The sequence below is a fragment of the Triticum aestivum genome, chromosome 3D (assembly GCF_018294505.1).
Source record: "Triticum aestivum cultivar Chinese Spring chromosome 3D, IWGSC CS RefSeq v2.1, whole genome shotgun sequence".
NCBI lineage: Eukaryota > Viridiplantae > Streptophyta > Magnoliopsida > Poales > Poaceae > Triticum > Triticum aestivum.
This window is the reverse complement of record NC_057802.1, coordinates 362,018,053-362,039,041: the sequence shown is the minus strand read 5'-3', so window position 1 is coordinate 362,039,041 and position 20,989 is coordinate 362,018,053. Positions and strand designations below refer to the sequence as shown.

The 20,989-nt window shown below is 52.8% G+C and overlaps 3 protein-coding genes across 3 annotated transcripts; 1 reads left to right on the top strand and 2 right to left on the bottom strand.

Moving 5' to 3' along the window:
- The first annotated feature begins 6,520 nt into the window (after nucleotides 1-6,520).
- LOC123078904 (glycosyltransferase BC10) lies at nucleotides 6,521-11,588 on the top strand. The gene is made up of 11 exons (XM_044501553.1): nucleotides 6,521-7,069; nucleotides 7,153-7,269; nucleotides 7,358-7,458; nucleotides 8,064-8,135; nucleotides 8,238-8,319; nucleotides 8,411-8,491; nucleotides 9,190-9,234; nucleotides 9,804-9,842; nucleotides 9,991-10,056; nucleotides 10,152-10,301; nucleotides 10,967-11,588. The coding sequence occupies exons 1-11, from the start codon at nucleotides 6,755-6,757 to the stop codon at nucleotides 11,141-11,143; spliced, it is 1,245 nt and encodes a 414-aa protein (XP_044357488.1). The 5' UTR covers nucleotides 6,521-6,754; the 3' UTR covers nucleotides 11,144-11,588.
- Nucleotides 11,589-11,742: 154 nt separating this feature from the next.
- On the bottom strand, nucleotides 11,743-13,737 carry LOC123078906 (farnesyl pyrophosphate synthase 2). Its single transcript, XM_044501556.1, has 4 exons — nucleotides 12,849-13,737; nucleotides 12,700-12,762; nucleotides 12,489-12,610; nucleotides 11,743-12,414 (listed from the first exon to the last, which is right to left on the bottom strand). The coding sequence occupies exons 1-4, from the start codon at nucleotides 12,870-12,872 to the stop codon at nucleotides 12,372-12,374; spliced, it is 252 nt and encodes an 83-aa protein (XP_044357491.1). The 5' UTR covers nucleotides 12,873-13,737; the 3' UTR covers nucleotides 11,743-12,371.
- Nucleotides 13,738-13,963: 226 nt separating this feature from the next.
- Nucleotides 13,964-15,326, bottom strand: LOC123078905 (ERI1 exoribonuclease 2). The gene has a single exon (XM_044501555.1). The coding sequence runs from the start codon at nucleotides 15,164-15,166 to the stop codon at nucleotides 14,195-14,197; it is 972 nt and encodes a 323-aa protein (XP_044357490.1). The 5' UTR covers nucleotides 15,167-15,326; the 3' UTR covers nucleotides 13,964-14,194.
- Nucleotides 15,327-20,989: the final 5,663 nt, after the last annotated feature.

The following is a 20,989-nucleotide window of genomic DNA, read 5'->3' as shown; positions in this document are numbered from 1 at the left end:
AACAAAATACTGTTCCAAGAGTAATAAAACAGGAAAGTAGAGGCAGCAGATTAGACTAAGGGCGCAGCAGGGGAGCCGGGCTGGTCGGTGGAGACGGCAGCGCCGGCTGGAGGAGTGGCCGGCTGGCGAGTCTCGGCTTGACCATCGCCGGCTGCAGGCGGTGCGCTCGCACGCACCTTGTTGCTGGAGGCACGGTCAAGCTGAGGCTGACCGGCTGCCCCACCATCTAGCGCGGCGTCTTCACCCTCCTCCTCCTCCTCCCTCGTCGCTGGAGTTGATCTCCTCCGCCGAGTCCTCGCCATCTGCCGGGTTCAGCCCGAACCACTCCTCCGGCTGGGCAACGCCGTTGTCATCCACCTCAGGAGCAAAGGCGCTGGTGTCGGTGTAGTCAGCGATCGCCGAGGCTCGCTGGATGATAGCCGGCCGCACCGGCTCCAGCTCCGTGTCGGCCTCCTGCCGCCAGGTGGCCAGCTGGTCCAAGCTCAGCTCAGGATACCAGGCCTTGACGAACTCCAGCGCCCGCCTGGCGCCTGACCAAGCCGCAGAAGCCTTCCAGGCCTCGAAGCGGCCGGCTGCCACCTCCAGCCAGTCGGCAGTCCGACTGGGAGTGTGGGGAATCACCTCGCCGGGCCAGAGAGCAGCCAGCACCTGCGCCCCAACGGGCTGAAGCCGGCGGAGCATGCGGTGAGCCGGCTGGAGGCGGGCTTGAATCGCCAGGAGCTGTTCCTCAAGCGACCGGCGAGCGTTCGGCGCGATCTTGGCGCCAGCCTGCCTTTGCGCCTCGCGGTGGGCCTCGACGACCTGGTTGGCGGCAGTAGAGTAGCTAGGGAAGTACTCTGCACGAGAAAGAAAGAGAAAGAAGAGAAAAATACCAAGTCAGAAAGTGAACCAAACGGCAAGCGGCAAGCAAGGGACGAAGGAGAGGGCGGCCTACCGTCAACCAAGTCTTCGATCTGGCCGTAGCCGTTGATCAACGACTGCCTCGCCTTGGCCCAGCTCGCCGCCTCCGTCTCATATTCGGCTTGAAGGTCGGCCTCGCTATCCTGCACCGCCTTCAGGGCCGCCTTGTGGCTCTCCTCCTGGTCGGCCAGCTTCTTGACCAGGCGGTCACGCTCCTGAGCCAAGGCGTCGAACTCGGCTTCCTTAGCGCGAAGGGCGGCCTGAGTCCCACCCAGCTGCTCCCTCAGTTTGGCGTTGGCCGCTGCAGACATGGCAGAGAACAAAAAAGCAATAAGAAAGAAGTCGTCAAGAAAGATCCGACCCGACTGCTCAGCAGTCAGCCCGAATCTCGGGGACTACACCCAGTGGGTGCGCTGACGCGCCCCCACATGAGATAAAAGATGAAGTACTTACCCCGGCTCTCAGATAGATCAGCATTCTTCTGGGTCAGCTCCCGAGCCTGGGAGTTGAAGGCAGCCGCGCGGAGGTTGTGGTAGTCCTGCAAGACAGACGAAAAAGCGAATGAGAACAAGATAGCAAACAAAGCCTGCTAAGAAGTTCCAAGCCGCCTACTCAGCAGCCGACTCGGAACTCGGGGACTACACCCAGTGGGTGCGCTGACGCGCCCCCACGGAAGAAACCAAGGTCAAAAAGCAAAAAGGGAAGACTTACCCGAATGGCCGCCCGCGTCGCGAGGAACTCGTCATTGTATTGCCTCATCACTGCGGCCTGGGACTGAAGCCGGTTCCGGACTTCTTGCGCCGCCACATTCACCACGGCCGTCCCTCCACCCTACGTCCACCCCGAGCTGGCGCTGGCCGCCTCCACGTCCTGGACCGACGAGCTAGAGCCCGCGGCCTTCTGCGGGTCCGAAGCCGAAGTGGCCTTCCCCGCGCGATGGCGACTGGACCACCAGGTCCGTCCTCGCAGCTGGCTCGCCCCCAGCCGATTGCGCAGGCGGCACGTTAGGCCGGCTGCCTTGGGCCGCCCCAGTCGGCGAAGACGGTGCCGCCTCCCTCTCCGGGACGACGACGTCGTCCTCCCTCTCCAACCCCGGCTGGTCGCCGCCGGCTCCCTCCGGCGAGGGCTCCGGGACCTCGGGCGCTGCGACACGCAGAGGGGTGACAAGCAAGGCCCCCTCCGCTGTTGCCGCGGCTGCAGCCTCCGCCTGGGCCTTGGCCGCTGCGTTGGCATGCGCCTTCGCCGACTCCTCCTCCTCCTGTGCCGCCTTGGCGGCAGCCGCCCTCAGCTCCTCCGCCTCCCGCTCCTCCCGCGCCTCCCGCACATTTCGCTCCGTCGCCGCCTGAAGCTCGGCCCGAGGGTCCACACGGCGGGTGCTCCCGGATCCTCCCGGCGATCCAACCACGGAGGCGGCAGCAACCCGCTCAAGAGAAAGCGGAGCCCTGATTTTTGAGACAAGACAAGGATTCAGAAATCGACAAGAAAAGAAGAAATAGTATGCAAGAGAATCTACACTTACGCCGACACCGTCTGCGGCTGCTTCACCACCTTGCGGAAGCGGTCCGCCTTCGCGGCCGCCTCATCCCGCCTGGTCGCCGCCGCCCCACCCTTGGGCTTCTTCGGTCGACTGCCGAACAAGCCCGATGCGGCCCGGCGCTTCTGCCCGCCGCCCCGAGCAGGCGGCGCGGCGAAGGAACCCGGGCCATGGCCGGACGCCGGCTGGCGGCGTGGGACGATTTCCGCCTCGTCGTCATCTGGCCAGTCGTCGAAGCTGACTCCAAGCCCGGAGCCGCCTGCTTCGCCGCCTCCCGCCTCGGTGTTGTCGTCCATGGCGGCCGCCCCCAAGTCGTGGTCCTCCAAGTCATGATCCGCCCGGTCGGGGAGAAATCGGTGATCCGCCCCCGACCCGGCCGCAGGTCGAAGGAGAGGGCTCTGCCAAGACGTGCTGACTGGTCAGAGTCGGCCAAGAAAAACTCGGCGACAAAACTAAGAGAAGAAAGGATAAAGAGAACATACCGTAGGCGGGGGATGAGCACGGGAGTACGGCTCCTTGCCAAACTGCCACTCTGCAGAGAGCTTGCAGTTTGCAAGATAATTCACCATATGAGCCACCTCGTCGTGCGGCATATCCTTGGTGCACATCCGACTCGGATCGAGTTGGCCGCTCATCTGACAGATCAGATGAGGGCGGCTTTGAAGCGGAAGCACCCGGCGCGCGACGAAGGCGGCCAGCAAGTCGGACCCAGTCAGGCCCTCCGACTGGATCATTACCCGCAGTCGGGCGACGGCCGCGGCTCCAGCCAGCGACAGCGTCACGGCCCGATAGGACCACTGGGGCCGCCTCCCAGCCGGCAGGTTGACGTAGTCGCCTTGCGGGGCGACGTTCCTCACGTAGAAGTACGACTTCTGCCAGCGCTTCACCGACTGGATCAACGTGATGACGGGGAAGGGGTTGTCGGCTGCCGGCCTCCGCATCGCGATGAAGGCGTCGCTCTGAGCCGGCACGCCCTGCATGCGGGTGCCGAGCTTGGTTTGGAAGAATTTCCCCCAGAGCTCGAGGGTGGGGAGAACGCCAAGAAAGCCCTCGCACAGAGTGACGAAGGCAGACAGCAGCACCACCGTGTTCGGGGTGAGGTGGTGCGGCTGGAGTTGATAGAACTCGAGAAAAGAGCGGAAGAAGGCGCTCGCCGGCAGGCCAAGGCCGCGCAGGAAGTGCGAGCGGAAGATTACCCGCTCGCCTTCCTCCGGCACCGGCGTGTTCTCCTTCTCCGGCGCGAGACGGACCCGCACCTGGTCCTTGCCGGGCAACCGCCGTGTCTTGCGGAGGAAGTCGATGTGGTCCATATGGACGTTGGAGCCGTCCCAGTCTCCGCCATACTGCATGGTGGCGAGATGCTGGCGAGAAAGGATGCGGCGGCGGAGGAAGCACGGCCCCGTGGCGGCGAAGCTGCGGGGTGGTGCGAAGTTTGGTGGAACGGCGCGGCGGCGAGACGCTGCTGCGATGGAAAGGAGGAGGAAGAAGATGGTGGAGAGAAGAGGAGCGTGCGAGCGTCTGCCGCTTCCCCTCATCCCCCTACTTATAGCCTCGTGCAACGAAACCGAGGAGGCGAGGCGTGGGGAGGAGCGTGGGATTAACTGCGCCCACTCCCCCACGTCCCGCGGTTATTGCGCCCTAACGGCGTGCGGAAACCGCCGCCGGAAGACGTGCGGACAGCTTTGGGCCACAGAGAATCCGCGCCTGGGCCTAGGCGTAGGAGTGGTGGGCCCCCGGCCTGCGGCGACGTCCTGTCGCGCGCGTGGGTTGACAGGCTTTTTTCAGCCGAAGGATGCCACGTGGTTCGCGGGCGGCGAGCGGCCGGCCCGCAGCCCGGCGCGCGCGCCAACTGACTCCCGCCTTCCGACTTTAGAAATTTCGCCAAGACGGCGCGCCCAACCGAAGCCGGCTCCCAGCTGCTGGCTCGTCAAGATAAGAAGTTGACCGAGCTTCTCGACCTCCTCTCAGCCTCGAAGCCCAACCAGCTTCGGGGACTACTGTCGGAGTAAATGGCCACGGGTAGCCTAACCGACTCCCCCTGGCTCTTCAAAAAATTATCGGGCCATTCGAGCCTTCAAGTATCCAGAGCATGGGGCCGCCTTCCTCCGGCCGGCTGTCCCCAGGGCCGACTACCAGAAGGCGACCCGGCCTCAAAAACCCTCCCGAAGAAAGCTACGAAATGGCCGACTCCAGGAAGCCAGCCCCAAGAGGACCGACTCCCAGAAGCCGGCCATGAAGAGAGCCGACTCCCAGAAGCCGGCCAAGACTGCACCCACCAAGACTGCATCCACATAACGGTGATAATACGGGGCGTGGCCGCAGTACAGCCCGCTACCCCCGAATCCCGGAACAGGCATGGCCACAGGGCGCCGTACGGGTCAGCCATCCCCCATCCGGCGCGGCACTGTAGCCATGTTGACCTCAACGTCACCCACGACGGGCGCCAGTACGACCCGCGGGCGGCGGGCCCCTTTAGCCAGAGAGACGCTCGAAGGCGGCCCGGCCTCCCCTAGTCGGCCGGGGGCGTAGCCGGCTACCTCCCTCCCTCGAAAAATGTGCCTCATTAAGGAGACAAGACGAGGTGAGGCTACAGTGAGAGCCCACAAGGCGGCGGCACTGTAGCCATGCTTACCTCGACAAAGCCCTCGTCATCAGAGGCGAGGCGACAGTAACCAGCCGCCGACAAGGCCCCCAAGCGGTGGGGCCGGCCTGTCGGCCGAGAGGCCGGCAGCCGGCGGAGAAGCCGGCGAGTACAGACACTGACGGCTGGGACCCGCGCCCAGCCGGATTACCATTGTACCCCTGGGGGTAGGCCTATATAAACCCCCCGGGACACCCATGCAAAGGGTTGATCTCACATAGTTTTACACACCACATAGAGAGAAAAGGAGAGCTAGCCTTGCCCTTCTTCTTCCTCTAGCCAAACAGCTCAAGGAGCATTTGTAGCTACTCGTGTTGATTTAGTGATCATGCGGAGACCCTGCAGACCAAGACTAGGGGTGTTATCTCCACGGAGAGCCCCGAACCTGGGTAAGATCCGCCGGCGTGCATGTCTTCGCCTTATCCCGTTTTCAGGCACCGGCGATGTCTTACTGGCTCCCACAATGATAAGCCACCCGTTGGCATATGTCGCACCTACCACCCGACACTCCTCATCACGCTCTTCTTCGCACTCCTCCGACTCTCCGGCGCTGCTTGGCGTCAAGGCCAAGCCCGCGGCGTTGACGCCGCTCGGCCGACGCACTCGCAGCGCCGGCATCGTCATCAACGAGGGCGGCCGGCGCGCCTCCTCGTCGGCTCCTCCGCGCTTCGTCAAGCCCAAGACGGAGCCGGGGCTCGCGCCGATGAAGACGGAGCACGGCGGCGACGTCGAGCTCGACGACGACGCGGCCCTGGAATGGGCGCGCACGGACTCCCTGAAGATGGCGAGGCAGCGCCAGTGCGCCGCCCTGCGGCGCTTCGCGCAGCGCCGCCGGGGCCGCGACGAAGGAGGAGGAGTCGTCATCGAGGACAGCGACGACGACGACGACGCGCCGCCGCCACCAGTCCGCGTTGGCGACGCCGGTCAGGGGTCCACCAGGGACGGCCGCGTCAAGGAGGAGAAGCCCGACGACGACGACGACGACGGCGAGGATGGCGGCGACGACGGCGACTACTCCGCCTTCAGCCAGTTTCTTTTCTAATTGGATATATTATGTAATAAAAATCCGCGACTATTTATGTAATATTTGCCGAACTTCGCCAAACTTTGCCAAAATTTGCTATATATTTGCCTTTTTTGAACGCGCATGTGTCGGCCCTGAGGCGGGCGGCTGGGGACCAACTCGTCCCCAGACCGATTTTTTGCGCCGGCTCCCCCAGACGGCGTTTTTAGGCGCTCCTTGCGGCCAACGGCTGGAGATGCTCCTAGACCACGCGTCGTAGTCGGATCTCCAAATCCAAGAACTCATTCGAAAACAAAATGTTATCTCACAGCACCTCCGCAGCCGGGTCACAGATCCCAACGCCCCTACAGCTAGGCCACCGCCAGGTCCGCCACACGCCGCGGATCGCCAACACCCGACCCAATCCCCGCCGCGCCCCACAGAGAGAGAGAGAGTCACCGCGCCCGCGCGCGTCACGAGACTGAAAAATCGCACCAGAAGCTCAGCAAAGCAAGGCGAAAAGTAACACGGCGCCACCAGCGCACACCACACCACACCACACCGTCGCGTCCTCTCCACCGCTCTCCACCGACCCCGCCGCGGCCGCGGTCGCGGCCCCGCCCCACCCCGCGTGCCCGAAACGCCACGCCGCCTTCTAACTCCATTCCGATTTTAAATGCCACCGAGGCCCACGCCGGCGCCGGGGCAGCTGCCGCGCCCGCGCCCGCCCCCGCTGATGCCGGTGGCGAAGAGGCCGCCCGCTCCGTGGGCGCTGGCCCTCCCGGCCGGCCGCCGCGCCCGCGCCCGCCTCTTCCTCCGCCTCGCCGCGCCGCTCTCCTTCCTGCTCCTCGTCGCCGCGTTCCTCCGCACCCAGCCCCCGGCCGCGCCACTCGACGCGCTGCCGCCCTCCGCGGGGCCGGGGAAGGTGGCCTTCCTCTTCCTCGCCCGCGCCGGCCTGCCGCTCGACTTCCTCTGGGACGCCTTCTTCCGCGTAAGCGCCCAGCGGCTCTCCCCATTCGTTACGTTTGGTTGTCTATTCGATTGGTTCTGATCGTCGCGTGCGTGTTTCGGCAGAATGGGGAGGAGGGGAGGTTCTCCGTCTACGTGCACTCCGCGCCGGGCTTCGTCCTTGACCGCACCACCACCGGATCGCCGTACTTCTACGGCCGTCAACTCGCGAGGGCCGTCAAGGTTGACCCTCTTACCGACTATCTGGTTTCCGTGATCGCGGAGTCCAGGGTTCGATTTTGAGTTGGGGAAATATGGTTGCGTCCTGCAGGTGGCGTGGGGCGAACCAACCATGGTACAGGCGGAGAAGATGTTGTTCGCCGCCGCGCTTGAGGATCCCGCCAACCAGCGATTTGTTTTGCTCTCGGATAGGTATGTACTGTTTTCTTCGGAGGTAGCGATCTCGTTCCGTTTTTTCGCATAATAAATGTTACAGGGGCTTAAACTGTAGTTGTCATTAGTGATCAATTAAATAACTGGATATTTAATAACGGTAATTTACATGTGAAATTTAGTACTACTAGGATATCTATTTATCACGCCCTCACTTCGATTGGAATACATCCAATTCCATTCTGTAGAATTGAAGTGGGTAGTCTTCTGAGTGATGCACTGGCATTCTGTTTCCTGTTGTGGTGCTTATTCAGAGGATCACCGCGGGGATAACATCCTTTTTACTCGGAAATTGCTAGATGATGGCAGGAAAATTATTGGGGTCATGGAGCCATTCTGTGATTCCTTGTTCCTTGGTTTCCCTTGTGTGTGCTTCCACAATGGATTAATCGTATTAAGTATGAAGCATGGATACATGCCCAAGCTGAGAGAGCTTTTGTACAGATTTTTTTTATTCCTTAGTATGCATGTCTCCGTATTGTAGTTTGGGTTTGCTTCCCTTTGTCAGTACAAGCATCAATTGATTATTTGAATATCTGCAGTTTCTAGTTTAAATTTTAACATTTCATCGATTTCTGTTTCAGTTGTGTTCCTTTGTACAACTTCAGCTACACATATACTTACTTGATGGGTTCACCTAAAAGTATTGTGGATAGGTAATGGAAAATTAAGATATGTTACTTTGCAACTTCCCAAATTTCCATAGAAGATGCAGTGTTTAAGCCTGAAGTTTCTAAAATGAGTTTATTTGTCTTTAGTTTCACTGACAAGACAGAGAAGCGCTATAATCCAAACATGTCTCCCGTCATTCGAAAGGATAAATGGAGGAAAGGATCCCAGGTTCTTGTGATTGCATGGCTTTCATTTTGCTGTAGATTTTTCATACTTGTTTAAGAGCTTAACTCTGAATCCATCTGCCATCTCATTTCAGTGGGTAATGTTAATCAGAAAACACGCAGAGGTTGTTGTTGGCGACAAGCATGTCTTTCAAGTATTCAGAAAGCATTGTAAGGTAGTAGTTGTTCAAGTGATGTGGATACTGGAATTTCCGCTTACCTTATTTTGGCCCTTTCTAGTCCTTGACGTGAAGTAAATGTTACATTGTTTTTGGATGTGTTTGTTTGAGTTTCTCTTCATGTGCTACAGCCTTGAATGCTTAAACTTACAATTCATTTAACAAATAATGCTAGCAATAGATAATGTGTGTCCTTCCGTTAAGTACATGTATGAAAGCCTGAACTTTAAATTCCCTAGTTTGGACATATGGTTATATGTGCTGCAGTGATTATGTCCGCGACAATTTATCCCATGACTGCGATAAACAATAAGAATTTATCCTTTACACCCTTGGATAAGTGTGATGTAGCATGTTTTTTCAGCTGTAACTACTGTACTGATTCAGATAGATGCTATATCATATCTATCCGAACTAAAGGTCTTGTCCGCATTTACATTTGATCAGCAGAAATGTTTATCTTTAGCATATATGCATGACCGATGTAAATTGATTCTGGATCTGTTAAATTATTATTATCCGACTCCCATCCATTGATGTTGTGAAGACACTACACAAACGTGCTTAAACTAGCTTATACTGAATTATGCAGTTATTTACAACGAGACATCTTGTTTTAATATAGCCTACTGATCCGTCATGCTTTTGTGCACATCACAGTAATGATTGTGTTTGGTTTTACCTAATAATTGCAGATGGTTGTGACCAATGCTTTGCTTGGACAAAAGCTGGTGAATGCTGTAAGTATTTATTTTAGGAGGTTGCTATGCAGTTTACTCCGACAAGCTCCATATGTAGTTTTAGGCCAAAAGGTTGCATTTAATAGCTGTTGTTTTGCTCTTCCTAGGAAATTGTTGTTTTAAAAGTGACATTCAAGTTAAATATATCGATGGTTTCCAATTATGCATGAATTGCTTCATTTTTCTCCAATATGACTTCTACTAAAGTTTAAAATGAAGGGAGAAGATAATTATCAATGCCTTTCCTAGATAAAGTTGCACCCATTTTGTATGGTAGGCAAAAACAAATAAACTACTTTGGTTCTGTACTACTTCCAAAGTTCTTCTACAATTTTAGTGATGTAAATACCCGTTCTGAGTATAATTTGGCATTGTCTAAGTTCTACTATATGTGGTGAATGCTTGTTTCCTTGGATCATCAACAATCAAATATGCATTTCAATTTGTACCCCCTGCTCAACAGCGATTAGTCATTCACCAAACAATAATACTGATCCCTGAAATTTAATGTTCTTTACGTTTATATATCTGACTGTTATTCTTATGGCATCAATTTTTCTCTCTTTCAGAGACGACTAGGATTTGTGTTTCGGCGAAAGCAGATATTGGTAAGGTTCAGTTTTCCACATTTCCTCCATACTCACAGGGAAGTTTATATAGATTGTCAGACTTGTGCATATAATTTCTGAAAAATGGTTCTTTATAATGACCTCTTGTTCTCTTCATCATAAATGATCTTCGTCTTGAACCTTGCAGAAAGGAGCTGCCCAGGAGGAGCACGATTGTATTCCGGATGAACACTATGTGCAGACATTATTTTCTGTAAGGCTTGTTATTGTTGACAAATATTTTGGATTTTGAACTGATGTAATTATTCTTTCAAGTCATAATGAGGGGCCCACTCTTTCAAATTCTAGATCAAAGGACTGGAAGATGAACTTGAAAGGAGAACTTTGACCTATACATCATGGAACCAGTCAACTTTAGATCCTAAAGATAAAATGACTTGGCATCCAACGACATTTGAATATGACGCAGCAAGTCCTGAGCAGATCAATGCTATAAAGGTAATATCTTATTTTGGTTTGCATATTTCATCTTTTGGCACTAGTGTGTGAAACTGTGAACACTGAACATCAAGAGACTTGAAAGTGATGTATTGATCTTTTGTCCTTTTGCCTCTAAATTTGGCTGGCCAATAGCAAGCTCCAGTTATATCCTAGATATCCTGGTCATCAAACGAGATAGTGGAATCTGCAGAACACCATTTTCCAGTTCTTCAGAACAAAGAAACAATCCTCTTTTTCCGTTTTTTAGAACAAAGAAACAATCTGCTCAGTATTCGTGTCTGCATGGTATATCTTGTTGACCATTATGTACATGGAGTAACAGGTTTCCTCTTGTATAATACTCCCTCCGTTCCTAAATATTTGTCTTTTTAGAGATTTCAAATAGACTACCACATACGGATGTATATAGACATATTTTAGAGTGTAGATTCACTCATTTTGCTCCGTATGTAGTCACTTGTTGAAATATCTAGAAAGACAAATATTTAGGAACGGAGGGAGTATATATCTTGCAGATGGCTTACCCTTTTTTTTCTTTTTTTTTTGGTTGTGCACATTCTGTTGTATAATAAAGTAGCAATAATATGAGAAGACCACCATTGTAAGTGGTTTATCATTTTGTTAATATCATGACGCTAAGTTTGTTCTGAATAATTTTGCAGAGTATCGATCATGTGAACTATGAGGTGGAACACAGGACTGAGTGGTGCCAATCCAACGGCACATCCGTCCCATGTTTCTTATTTGCCAGAAAGTTCTCATATGGCGCCGCGATGCATCTGTTGGAGGATGGCGCTTTTGGTCTGCTAAAATCTGCTCAACTACTGGTTAACTTTTAACAAATTCTCTTGTATACGAGCAATCATTTTTCGTGTGGGTGGATCAGTTCATAGCCAGGTCCAGCTTCGTTGTTTGCAGTAGCATTTGCAGCTGAAGCTACTCAGCGATGGAGTATCATAGTTTACTGCTAGGATTTAGATTGTGTATAGATCATCGGATCGGAGCAGAGTAGGTTATTATTGTACAGAGCATCATTGAAGTACGGGAATAGCATCAGGATGCAATCTCCAACTTACAGACTGAGGCTGGGACGCGGTGTCAACGGCTCCATCCGTGACAAACAATGAAGCATACAAATATAAAGGAGATCTGTCGCAATGGTTTACTATCAGAGTAGGAAAGATGCAGCAATAATTTTGTGTCAATGATCTTATACATACAAAAAATAGAAGAACAAAACAGAAAGGAAGTATATTTCTTACATTTTATTATTTTACTTGGAAATGCTTCGTTGTTCGGTACAAGCTCCCAGCCAGATTGTTCACGGATACAAAGCAAAAACTCTTGACTATTCAATATGATATATACTATTCATAAGCATTACTCCTGTCGATCCATATTACTTGTCTACTTTATACAACTTTATGGGTCGGAGGGAGTAATACTTTTCATTTTGCATGTGCGGACACGAAAGAACTTCATTCCACCCGGCAATCTCTTTGTAGGCAAAAATGGGCGCAGAGTTTCTGAGTCTGAGCTCAAATGAAATAAAAATCAAATAAACCTGAAAAAAATTATGACAAAATTTTCAAGTGCTTGTCATGGTATCACATTCCTAGAAGGTGCGGCAAAAAAAAGTCGGTGCTCTGAAAATGCTACTTTCAAAATCACTTTGGAGCATTGATTTTTTTTTTTTTTGCCACGCCTTATAGGAATGTGATTCCATAACAAATTTTTGCAAGCACTTGAATTTTTTTACTGTTCTCTGAGCTCATTTGACTCTGAGCTCATTTGAGCTCGGGAGCGGAAGGGCACTTTCTACCTCCTCCTGTAGATTTTATGTAAAAAGGATTTCAACACAGCTTGCACAGCTTCATTCGGCTATGCTTTGATGTCTGAGATCAGCTTTTCGTAAGTCTCTCTTTCATACTCAGAGAACACCTTGTGGAAGCGATGATAAACAGGCATGTCAGGCATGTAAATGACTTAATAATAGTAGAAAATTATGCAATAAACAAGACATGTCACACTATGTTGAACAAAAAGGGAAACCTCGAGATTGAGCCTTTACTTTTGCGACACAAGCACGATCTGGTTTCCCATAATTTTCCTGTGCATGACATCACAGACATTAAGATAGTGTGCTGCAAAATATTATCGAATGATCCAGTTCATGTGCCTTACAAATAGGATGTCCTTTTGCCTCTCATTGACACGCACTGCACCAGCACTTGAACAAACAGCCAAGAGCACTTGAAGTGGGACAGGATGATTTCAAAAATCAAACAGCCAAGAGCACTTGAAGTCTGGGACAGGGTGATTTCAGAAATCAAACAGCCAAGAGCACAAATAGTAATATCCTTTTTACATTAACAGAGGAAGTGAATCAACCTACCTTGCCCATGACTTCTGGAAAGCCAAAGCAGTCGAGATAATCAGTCATGAAAGGGAAATCTGGCTATTAAAACCACTTCTGAAAACATAAATACCGAGACGAAAATATGTATTCAAGTGACAATAGAAATGCACTATCAACGGTATTACCTGAATTTGAAAGTAAACACCCATTTCAACTAGGATGTGCTTCACTTGAACATAATCATCCAAACTCCCACCGGACAATAGCAGTGCACAACCGGCCTTTGCAACAGGTTAACAGAACTTTACTGCTGGTGAATCATAACTGGTGCTGCCAGAAAATGTAAAATGGAGATTCTCTTTTACCGGCAAATAGAATGATGCGACGTTTGCTGGCGCGTCATATTTGAAGCACTTAGACAGGGATGCTTTGATAACCCATTTTGATAAAGAGATGAATCGAGGGGAAAAGGCAGCACTTAGATAGGGATGCTTTGTTGTATCATATGGATTTGTCCATCAACTTGATTTACTTGCAGATAAAGTGGAAAAGCAAGACTTGTGTATATCTGAAAAGAACAAGGAGTTTGATATGATTGTCGGCAGGCTGGAGCAAAGCTCTGCAGCATGAACGTCAAAATGAGATCAATTCAAATGAGTTACATGACAGATTTAGAAATGCTACAGACTCTCTAAAGGAGGTGGAGAAACAAAATCAATATTTACATAACAATAACATCATCGAGAAAAGGATAAAATATTCACATCAACCATTAATAAAGAAAAGGAGTTGAAAGAACACATGACAAGTCTTGCTGCATCCATGAGAGAGTTTGGGAATCTTGTTACAGATCAACAAACCATCATTGCAAGTAAAGTTCAGCACAGTGAATCGAGGTGCTTGTATTTGAATTCATTGTACCTGTTTATTTTTTGTGAAAGAAGATAGATTATTTGATGATAATTACTCCCTCCGGCCCGTAATATAAGAGTGTTTTTGACACTACACCAGTGTAGAAAACGCTCTTATATTATGAGACGGAGGGAGTAGTTTTATCTTAACCAGCCTTGCCATATGATTTATCTCTCATAGTACTTATCACTACTCTGCTGTATTTCTATCAATAAGGATGGTCTCCTTTCTTTCACAGGCTCTGTGCTGTATTTATCCTAACCAGTCTTGCCATATGAGTTTTTGCAGTGGTCTAACACTGCCCATTTATCTTTCTTTATTCGTCAGCAATTACTCAATTTTAATTAGGAAGTCAATCCATACTGGAAAATTTCGAGGAGAAGGAACATTAACTAAAACAAATCTAGTATTAATGATAATAATCCAAACCAATTACATCAATTGCTGAGGTGAGACCACCAGACTAGGACTAAAGTAGAATCAGGAGATCTCTAGAATCATCTCAGACTCTGATACTGATGGCTAGCACGAGCAACACCAACAGCTGAGCTACACTGGATTCTGAATCTCAGTCTCATGCCATGGCTCGTTCGCTCATTTGGTCCTGGTCCACACGAAGCTATACCATGGCCGGCGTCCAGTTGCCGCCCCCAAAGAAGCGGTTGGCTTGCACCGGCACCACGCCACCTCTGGTCGCCACCCCGCAGTAGCACAAGCACGTCACGGAGGAGCCACCGCAGGGGCTTATGTGACGCTGCGGCAGCTGCTGCTGCTGAATCGCCGGCAAAAGCGGTGGCGCCGATGAGCCACCGCAAGGCCATGTGTGAGGCGGCTGCTGCTGGATCAGCGGAGGCGCCGGCGCCGATGAGCCACCGCAAGGGCTTGAGCGAGGCGGCTGCTTCTGGATCGGCAGCGGCGGCGGCGGCGCCAGCGAGCCGGTGATGGTGATCTTGACCCCGCGCCGCATGATCTCAGCAAGCAGCCGCGCCGTGTTGTGCGCGTCGTCGAGTCCGCAGTGCAAGCGGCCCTCCCAGTCCAGTCCCGCCGCCCGCACCGCCTCCTGCAGGTTGACCCGCGCTCCGCCGCCGAGCGCCGCCTGGAAGGGGACCCTCAGGTTGACCCAGCGATCAAAGTAGGAGGGCTTCTCGATCCCCTTGAATCGACACTCGAATTCGAGCATGGTGCGGCAATCCCAGTCCCCCCAGGTCACGACGGCCAAGCGGACGCGTCCCTTGTTCCCCGCCCCCGCCGTCGCCGCCTTCAGCCAAGCGTCGTGTAGCCAGAGCGCCTCGCCGAGATCCACGCCGCCGTCTACGTCCTCCTGCCGGATGCCGGTGAGGTCCCTGCAAAACTGGGTCAGCACAGGCCGGTGTCTGGGGCGAACGTACCTGCGGAACGCGGATGCGATGAGGCCGGTGGCGCCGTCGACGAGCACGGCCGGGAACTCGATGATCTCTTGCGGGTAGATCCGCGCGTCCTTCTCGCATGTCGCCTCGAAGTCCACCACCAAGAAGAAGTCGAAATCTTGCTGCACCTGATGGCCCTGGCCCTGGCCCAGCCCCTGCCCGCGCGCCGCCATGATCGGTGACATCTTCGTCAATATGCGCGCGCCGGATCGCCGGGCAAACTCGAGATCTGGGGAACCGGGTGCGCGAGCGAAAACTAGGGTTTGCGTAATCGCTCGCGGGAAACAGTTGGCGCTTTCGGGAAACACCGTTCTAGACGATATCGTTTTTTTTAAATACCATCGGAGGAAACACCGTTCTAGTCGAAATCGGATTCGTTCCTTCGTAATCGCTCGCGGGAAACAGTTGGCGCTTTCGGGAGAACAGCTGTCGATTTTTTAATCTTCTTCGTAATCGCTGTCGGGAACAGTTGGCTCTGTTTTTATAATCAAACAAAAGCTGTGATTTGATTTGGCGGAAAATTAAAATCTAAGGCTGTGGTAAAGACCCGTTTTGACTCTTCTGATCCATCTATTTTTCTTCGGAATTACTAAAAAACCGACATCAGATTTTTAGCATTGGGCGTCGGTCGGTCCAGTTTTCCCGCCCCCGTGTCGTCCTCCCCCAGGGCGACCCGGGCGGCGTCCCTCCCCCCGTTGCAGCAGGCCCCCTCTCTCCAGCTTCCCCTCCCCTCGCCGCCGCCAGACGGACTCCTCCGGGTGAAGCCCCTACGGATCCGGCGGCGGCGGGGATCTGACGTCCCGGGCTGCTTGACACGGGCGAGGGCTCGTGTTCTGGCGGCCGGCACGGCGCTTCTCCGGGCATGCTGCGGGTGCTCGGCGGCGGCCTGGCGGGGGTGTTGGCTGCGGAGGTGGGCGGCCTGGAGGTGCAGTGCGTGCACGGAGTGCGGGGCGGCTCGGATCGGTCGCGACGCCGGCATGCTCTCCTCTGCCCCGGATCTGGGCAGGGGCCTGACCCAAGGCGCGGGGCGGGCTGGTCGCGGTTCCTTCGGTCTCTCGTGCGGCATGGGGTGTCGACCGATGCAGGTTCTGCTGCCCGATGGCTGATGTCTCGGAGCTACAGGCCCAGTTCCGCCCAGATCTCGCTGTCTCTGGCGGCTCTGCTCGTCTGTGAAGGTCAGGACGAGGTGGCGGTGGCTGTTCAGGAACGGGGTGGCAGCTCGCTCCTGAGTGCTTGGCCGAGGTGGGTTGCGGTGGGTGGTAGTGGTGATGGTTGAGGGAGTCCTGGACTAAGGGGTCCTTGGACGTCCGGGCTATTAACCATGGGCCGGACTGATGGGCTGTGAAGATACGAAGACAGAAGACTGCACCCGTGTCCGGATGGGACTCTCCTTGGCGTGGAAGGCAAGCTTGGCGGCCGAATATGTAGATTCCTTTCTTTGTAACCGACCTTGTGTAAACCCTAGATCCTCCCGGTGTCTATATAAACCGGAGGACTTAGTCCGGAAAGAAGGACACATAACCATAGTCATACAGGCTAGACTTCTAGGATTTAGCCATTACGATCTCGTGGTAGATCAACTCTTGTAATACTCATATTCATCAAGATCAATCAAGCAGGAAGTAGGGTATTACCTCCATAGAGAGGGCCCGAACCTGGGTAAACATCGTGTCCCCTGTCTCCTGTTACCATCGACCTTAGACGCACAGTTCAGGACCCCCTACCCGAGATCCGCCGGTTTTGACACCGACAATGGTGCTTTCATTGAGAGTTCCTCTGTGCCGTCCCCAAAAGGGTTTCGATGGCCCCTTCGATCATCAACAATGACACTGTCCAAGAAGAAACTTTTCTTCCCGGACATATCTTCATATTCGGCGGCTTCGCACCACGGGCCAACTCGTTTGGCCATCTGGAGCAGATCGATAGCTACGCCCCTGGCCATCAGGTCAGATTTGGGAACTTGAACTACGTCGCGGACGTCCGTGGAGATTTGATCTTCGCCGGATTCGAAACCGCGGCAACCACTCCTGGTCACCTTGATGAACACGACTTTAATCTGTCATCAAGCCGCATCTAGGGGATAGCTCCTGCAACAGCTCTGGCCTTAGATCCGGAGCATACAGTGCCGTCCAAGGATTGGAGGCTCAACCCCACCGCGGAGGCCACAGATTCCCCGGCGTTGGAGCCGCACATGGACTTAACCTCACACAATATTTGTGTCACCGGAACTCCGGACTCTTCTCTGGGTACAAGTTCCAAACCATGCGAGTCCGCGGATACCGAACTTGATCGTTTATCGATCTTCGAGTTCAGCGCCGCAGACATCTTCTAGCACTCGCCCTTGTGCAATGTGCTGAACTCATTAAAGAACTTGTCCTTGGCGGGGGACTCACAGCCGAACCATGTATGGTTCGAACTAGAGGCCGATGATGGGGAATTTTGCTTCCCACCCGCCACCCGCTTCATAGCCACTGTCGAGGATTTAACCGACATGCTTGACTATGGCTCCGAGGACATCGCCAGTACGGATGACGATGCCGACAAGGAGCAAGGCCAAAACCCGCCATCCACTGGACGACGGACGGTCACCTCCTCCTACGACGTATACATGGTAGACACGCCTGAAAAAACTAACAACGATGACAAAGAGGATCCAGATGAGGATAAACCTCCTGAGAGACAGCCCAAGCGCCAGCTTCCTCGACGCCGCTCTAAGTCACATCGTTCCAAAGACTGCAGTACGGGCACCGGAAAAAATAATAATTCGGACGATGCCGAAGACCCCGTCAAGGTAACCTCCGAACAGGAGGAACGGGAAAACGGGCAAGTTAGCCCTGATGAACAGGCCATACACGGAGACTCGGAGGACAGTAATTATCTTCCGCTCTCCGAGGAAGAGGAGAGCCTCGGCAACGAGGATTTCATCGTACCTGAGGAACCTCTCGAGCAGGAGCGCTTCAAACGCCGGCTAATAGCCACTGCAAGGAGCCTGAAAAAGAAGCAGCTGCAGCTTCAAGCAGACCAAGACCTGCTCAATGATAGATGGACCGAAGTCCTGGTCGCCGAAGAATACGGCCTTAGTGGCCCAGCCAAAAGCTACCCGAAGCGTAGGTTGCTACCTCAGTTCGATGACGAGGCGCTGGAGCCCGTACCATCATCACACAACGTGGCAGGTCGACCACAACTTGGTCCGGATAAAGCGGCAACTCAAGCCGAACACCAGACCACCCCACCTCGCCGTAAAGGCAAGAATAAAACAGCTCGGGGTTGTACATACGACCTTCGACAGGACTTGGACAGCTGAGCAGGACACGCTAGATCGATCTACGGATCGCGAGGACATGCCTCGACACGCGACGACGGCTACCTATTCGGACGTGACAAGCATGGCCATGCCCGGGCCGAAAACCGCAAATGGACTCCATCGGAGGTACATCGCAGTGTGGCCCAACATAGAGGCGCCGCACACCCTCTTTGCTTCAAAGATGAAGTAATGGAGCATGAATTCCCAGACGGATTCAAACCCATGAATATCAAATCATACGACGAAACAACGGATCCCGCGGTATGGATCGAGGACTTCCTCCTCCATATCCACTTGGCCCACGGAGATGACTTTCATGCCATCAAATACCTACCACTAAAAGTCAAAGGACCAGCTCGGTACTGGTTAAACAGTCTGCCGGAAAATTCTATTGGCAGCTGGGAAGATTTGGAAGACGCCTTTCGCGACAACTTCCAAGGAACATATGTCCGGCCACCAGACGCCGATGGCTTAAGTCACATTGTTCAGCAGCCCGGAGAGTCAGCCAGGAAGCTCTGGACTAGGTTCTTAGTTAAAAAAACAAATCGTCGACTGTCCGGACGCGGAAGCCCTTGCGGCCTTCAAACACAGCGTCCGGGACGAATGGCTTGCACGCCACCTCGGTCAAGAAGGACCTAAATCCATGACAACCCTTATCGCTCAAATAACTCGCTTTTGCGCGGGAGAAGACAGCTGGTTCGCTCGTAGAAGCAACAACGCCAACGACTCGGGCACTTCCGAAATCCGAGACGGCAATGACAAGCCACGACAAATCAAGCACAACAGTCGCAATGATAATGAAAGATCACACGACACAGCGGTCAACGCCGGATTCAGCACTCCCAAACCCAGTCAACGGAAAAAGCCATTCAAGACGAACCGAGACGGACCATCCAACTTAGACAGGATATTGGACCGACCCTGCCAGATTCACGGCCACCCCGATAAACCAGCTAATCATACCAACAGAAGCTGTTGGGTCTTCAAGCAGGCCGGCAAGCTCAACTCCAAACACAAAGGGAGGAGGCCGCCAGGCGATAGGGACGATGGAGAGGTTCACCCACCAAATACCGGGGGTCAGAAGCAATTTCCCCCCGAGGATCGATCAATCCTGGAGCGGAAATAGCAGTTCAGCTTCCGCCGCCCACCTCATATGCCCGCAAAATCCGTACCATGCATACATCACTACGCACTTAAGATACCATGGGCATTGGCAGAAGCACAATACGGACAAGCCTGCAAGCATTCCAGTAACATTTTTTATCCACTTTCCTTTTTCTTTCTTTATTATCTTTTAAAAACAGGTGACGCAAAGGACAAACATCTAAAGGAATTCTATCGGAGCTCGGATCCGTACACTCACCTACGGGGCTACTTCCGTTAAGGATTCCCCCTCGCCGAGGACAGGCGGCGCAGACGTGCGACAGGAGGTCCAAAATAACTTTTTGTAGACCGCACTCTTTATTTCGAGCCTGTAATAAGCCTTTTTCCTCCGCCTTAGACCCCGGGCATGTCAAATAGCCGGGGTTGCGGTCTCTTTATATATATAAAGTAATTATCGGCATATCACTCAGGTCCTAGTAAATATAATCCGCATTAATCATTCATTTATTATTCATAAACGAATTTGGCCCCTACAGTTGTTTCACAACCATACCTCGGCACAACCTGCAAGGGGCTCGGTTCGGGAACAAATGAGTTGCCAACAAAGTCCGAACAGCTTTATAAGCGTACTTCAGTGTCGCGAGTTTGGCCTTATATGCATCAGCTCCGAATCATGTCTTGGGTCAATGGTTGGGTTGCCCGGCTCCTGTGCTTGCTACCTTACGTTCCGCCCTATCGGCTAGGGTAGTAAAGGGAGAACTACTGCGATTGTGCTTCCGGTTCATCTGGTCAAGCACCTCAGTAGAGAAAGCCGAAAACCGACTGCCATGATGCCGCGAGAGCTGGTCAACCACTCAATGACTTATCGGAATCTGTTGTGATTCCCTCCGTGTCACACGAAGGACCTTTTTTCAGGTCATATATGTAAACGCATCATATTGGAATCAGCCGTACACATACCAGGGGCTATATTGTAGTCCCCTCTATAAAACTCCTATGACTAAGTGAAAGTGTTAACGCCCTATAGTCTGATTGCCTGGTTCGCCGCATTGTCACCTTCTTCATGGACCAAGACGTTGGGTCAAGAGTGATCAAAATGCTTTTCCGAACACCCCCGTACTTCCTACGAGGGGGCTGAAGCCGACGACTGGAAAACTTTCAGATCACAAACGGCCGCACAGGAGGAACAAAAGCTTTCGAGCAAAACATAAAAATAGATTAAACTATAAAATTGTCTTTTACAATCCCCATACACCTCACTCGAACATTATGTCTTTCGAGCATTGACCCTCTATCAAGCGGGCGACCTCTAGGACGTCTTCAAAATAATTCTCCGGTTCGTAATGGTCCTTGCCCTTGGGTGGACTCTTCGCCGGAACATCGATGGCCTTCATCTTCCCCCAGAATGTCTTGACTCGGGCAAAGGCCATCCGTGCACCCTCAATGCACACCGACCGCTTCACAGCGTCGATACGTGGCACCGCATCAACAAGCCGCTGCACCAAGCCGAAGTAGCTATTCGGAACAGGATCAGTTGGCCACAACCGGATTATGACGTTCTTCATGGCAGCGCCGGATATCCTATGAAGCTCGGCCCATT

Coding starts and splice junctions, on each gene's coding strand:
- LOC123078904 (XM_044501553.1), top strand. CDS start 6,755: ATGCCACCGAGGCCCACGCCGGCGCCGGGGCAGCTGCCGCGCCCGCGC. Junction 8,136..8,237: donor CCTAAAAGTATTGTGGATAG/GTAATGGAAAAT, acceptor ATTTGTCTTTAG/TTTCACTGACAAGACAGAGA. Junction 9,235..9,803: donor GACAAAAGCTGGTGAATGCT/GTAAGTATTTAT, acceptor TCTCTCTTTCAG/AGACGACTAGGATTTGTGTT.
- LOC123078906 (XM_044501556.1), bottom strand. CDS start 12,872: ATGGGTGTTTACTTTCAAATTCAG. Junction 12,763..12,848: donor GTGTTTACTTTCAAATTCAG/GTAATACCGTTG, acceptor TGGTTTTAATAG/CCAGATTTCCCTTTCATGAC. Junction 12,415..12,488: donor GGCAAAAGGACATCCTATTT/GTAAGGCACATG, acceptor TGTCATGCACAG/GAAAATTATGGGAAACCAGA.
- LOC123078905 (XM_044501555.1), bottom strand. CDS start 15,166: ATGTCACCGATCATGGCGGCGCGCGGGCAGGGGCTGGGCCAGGGCCAG.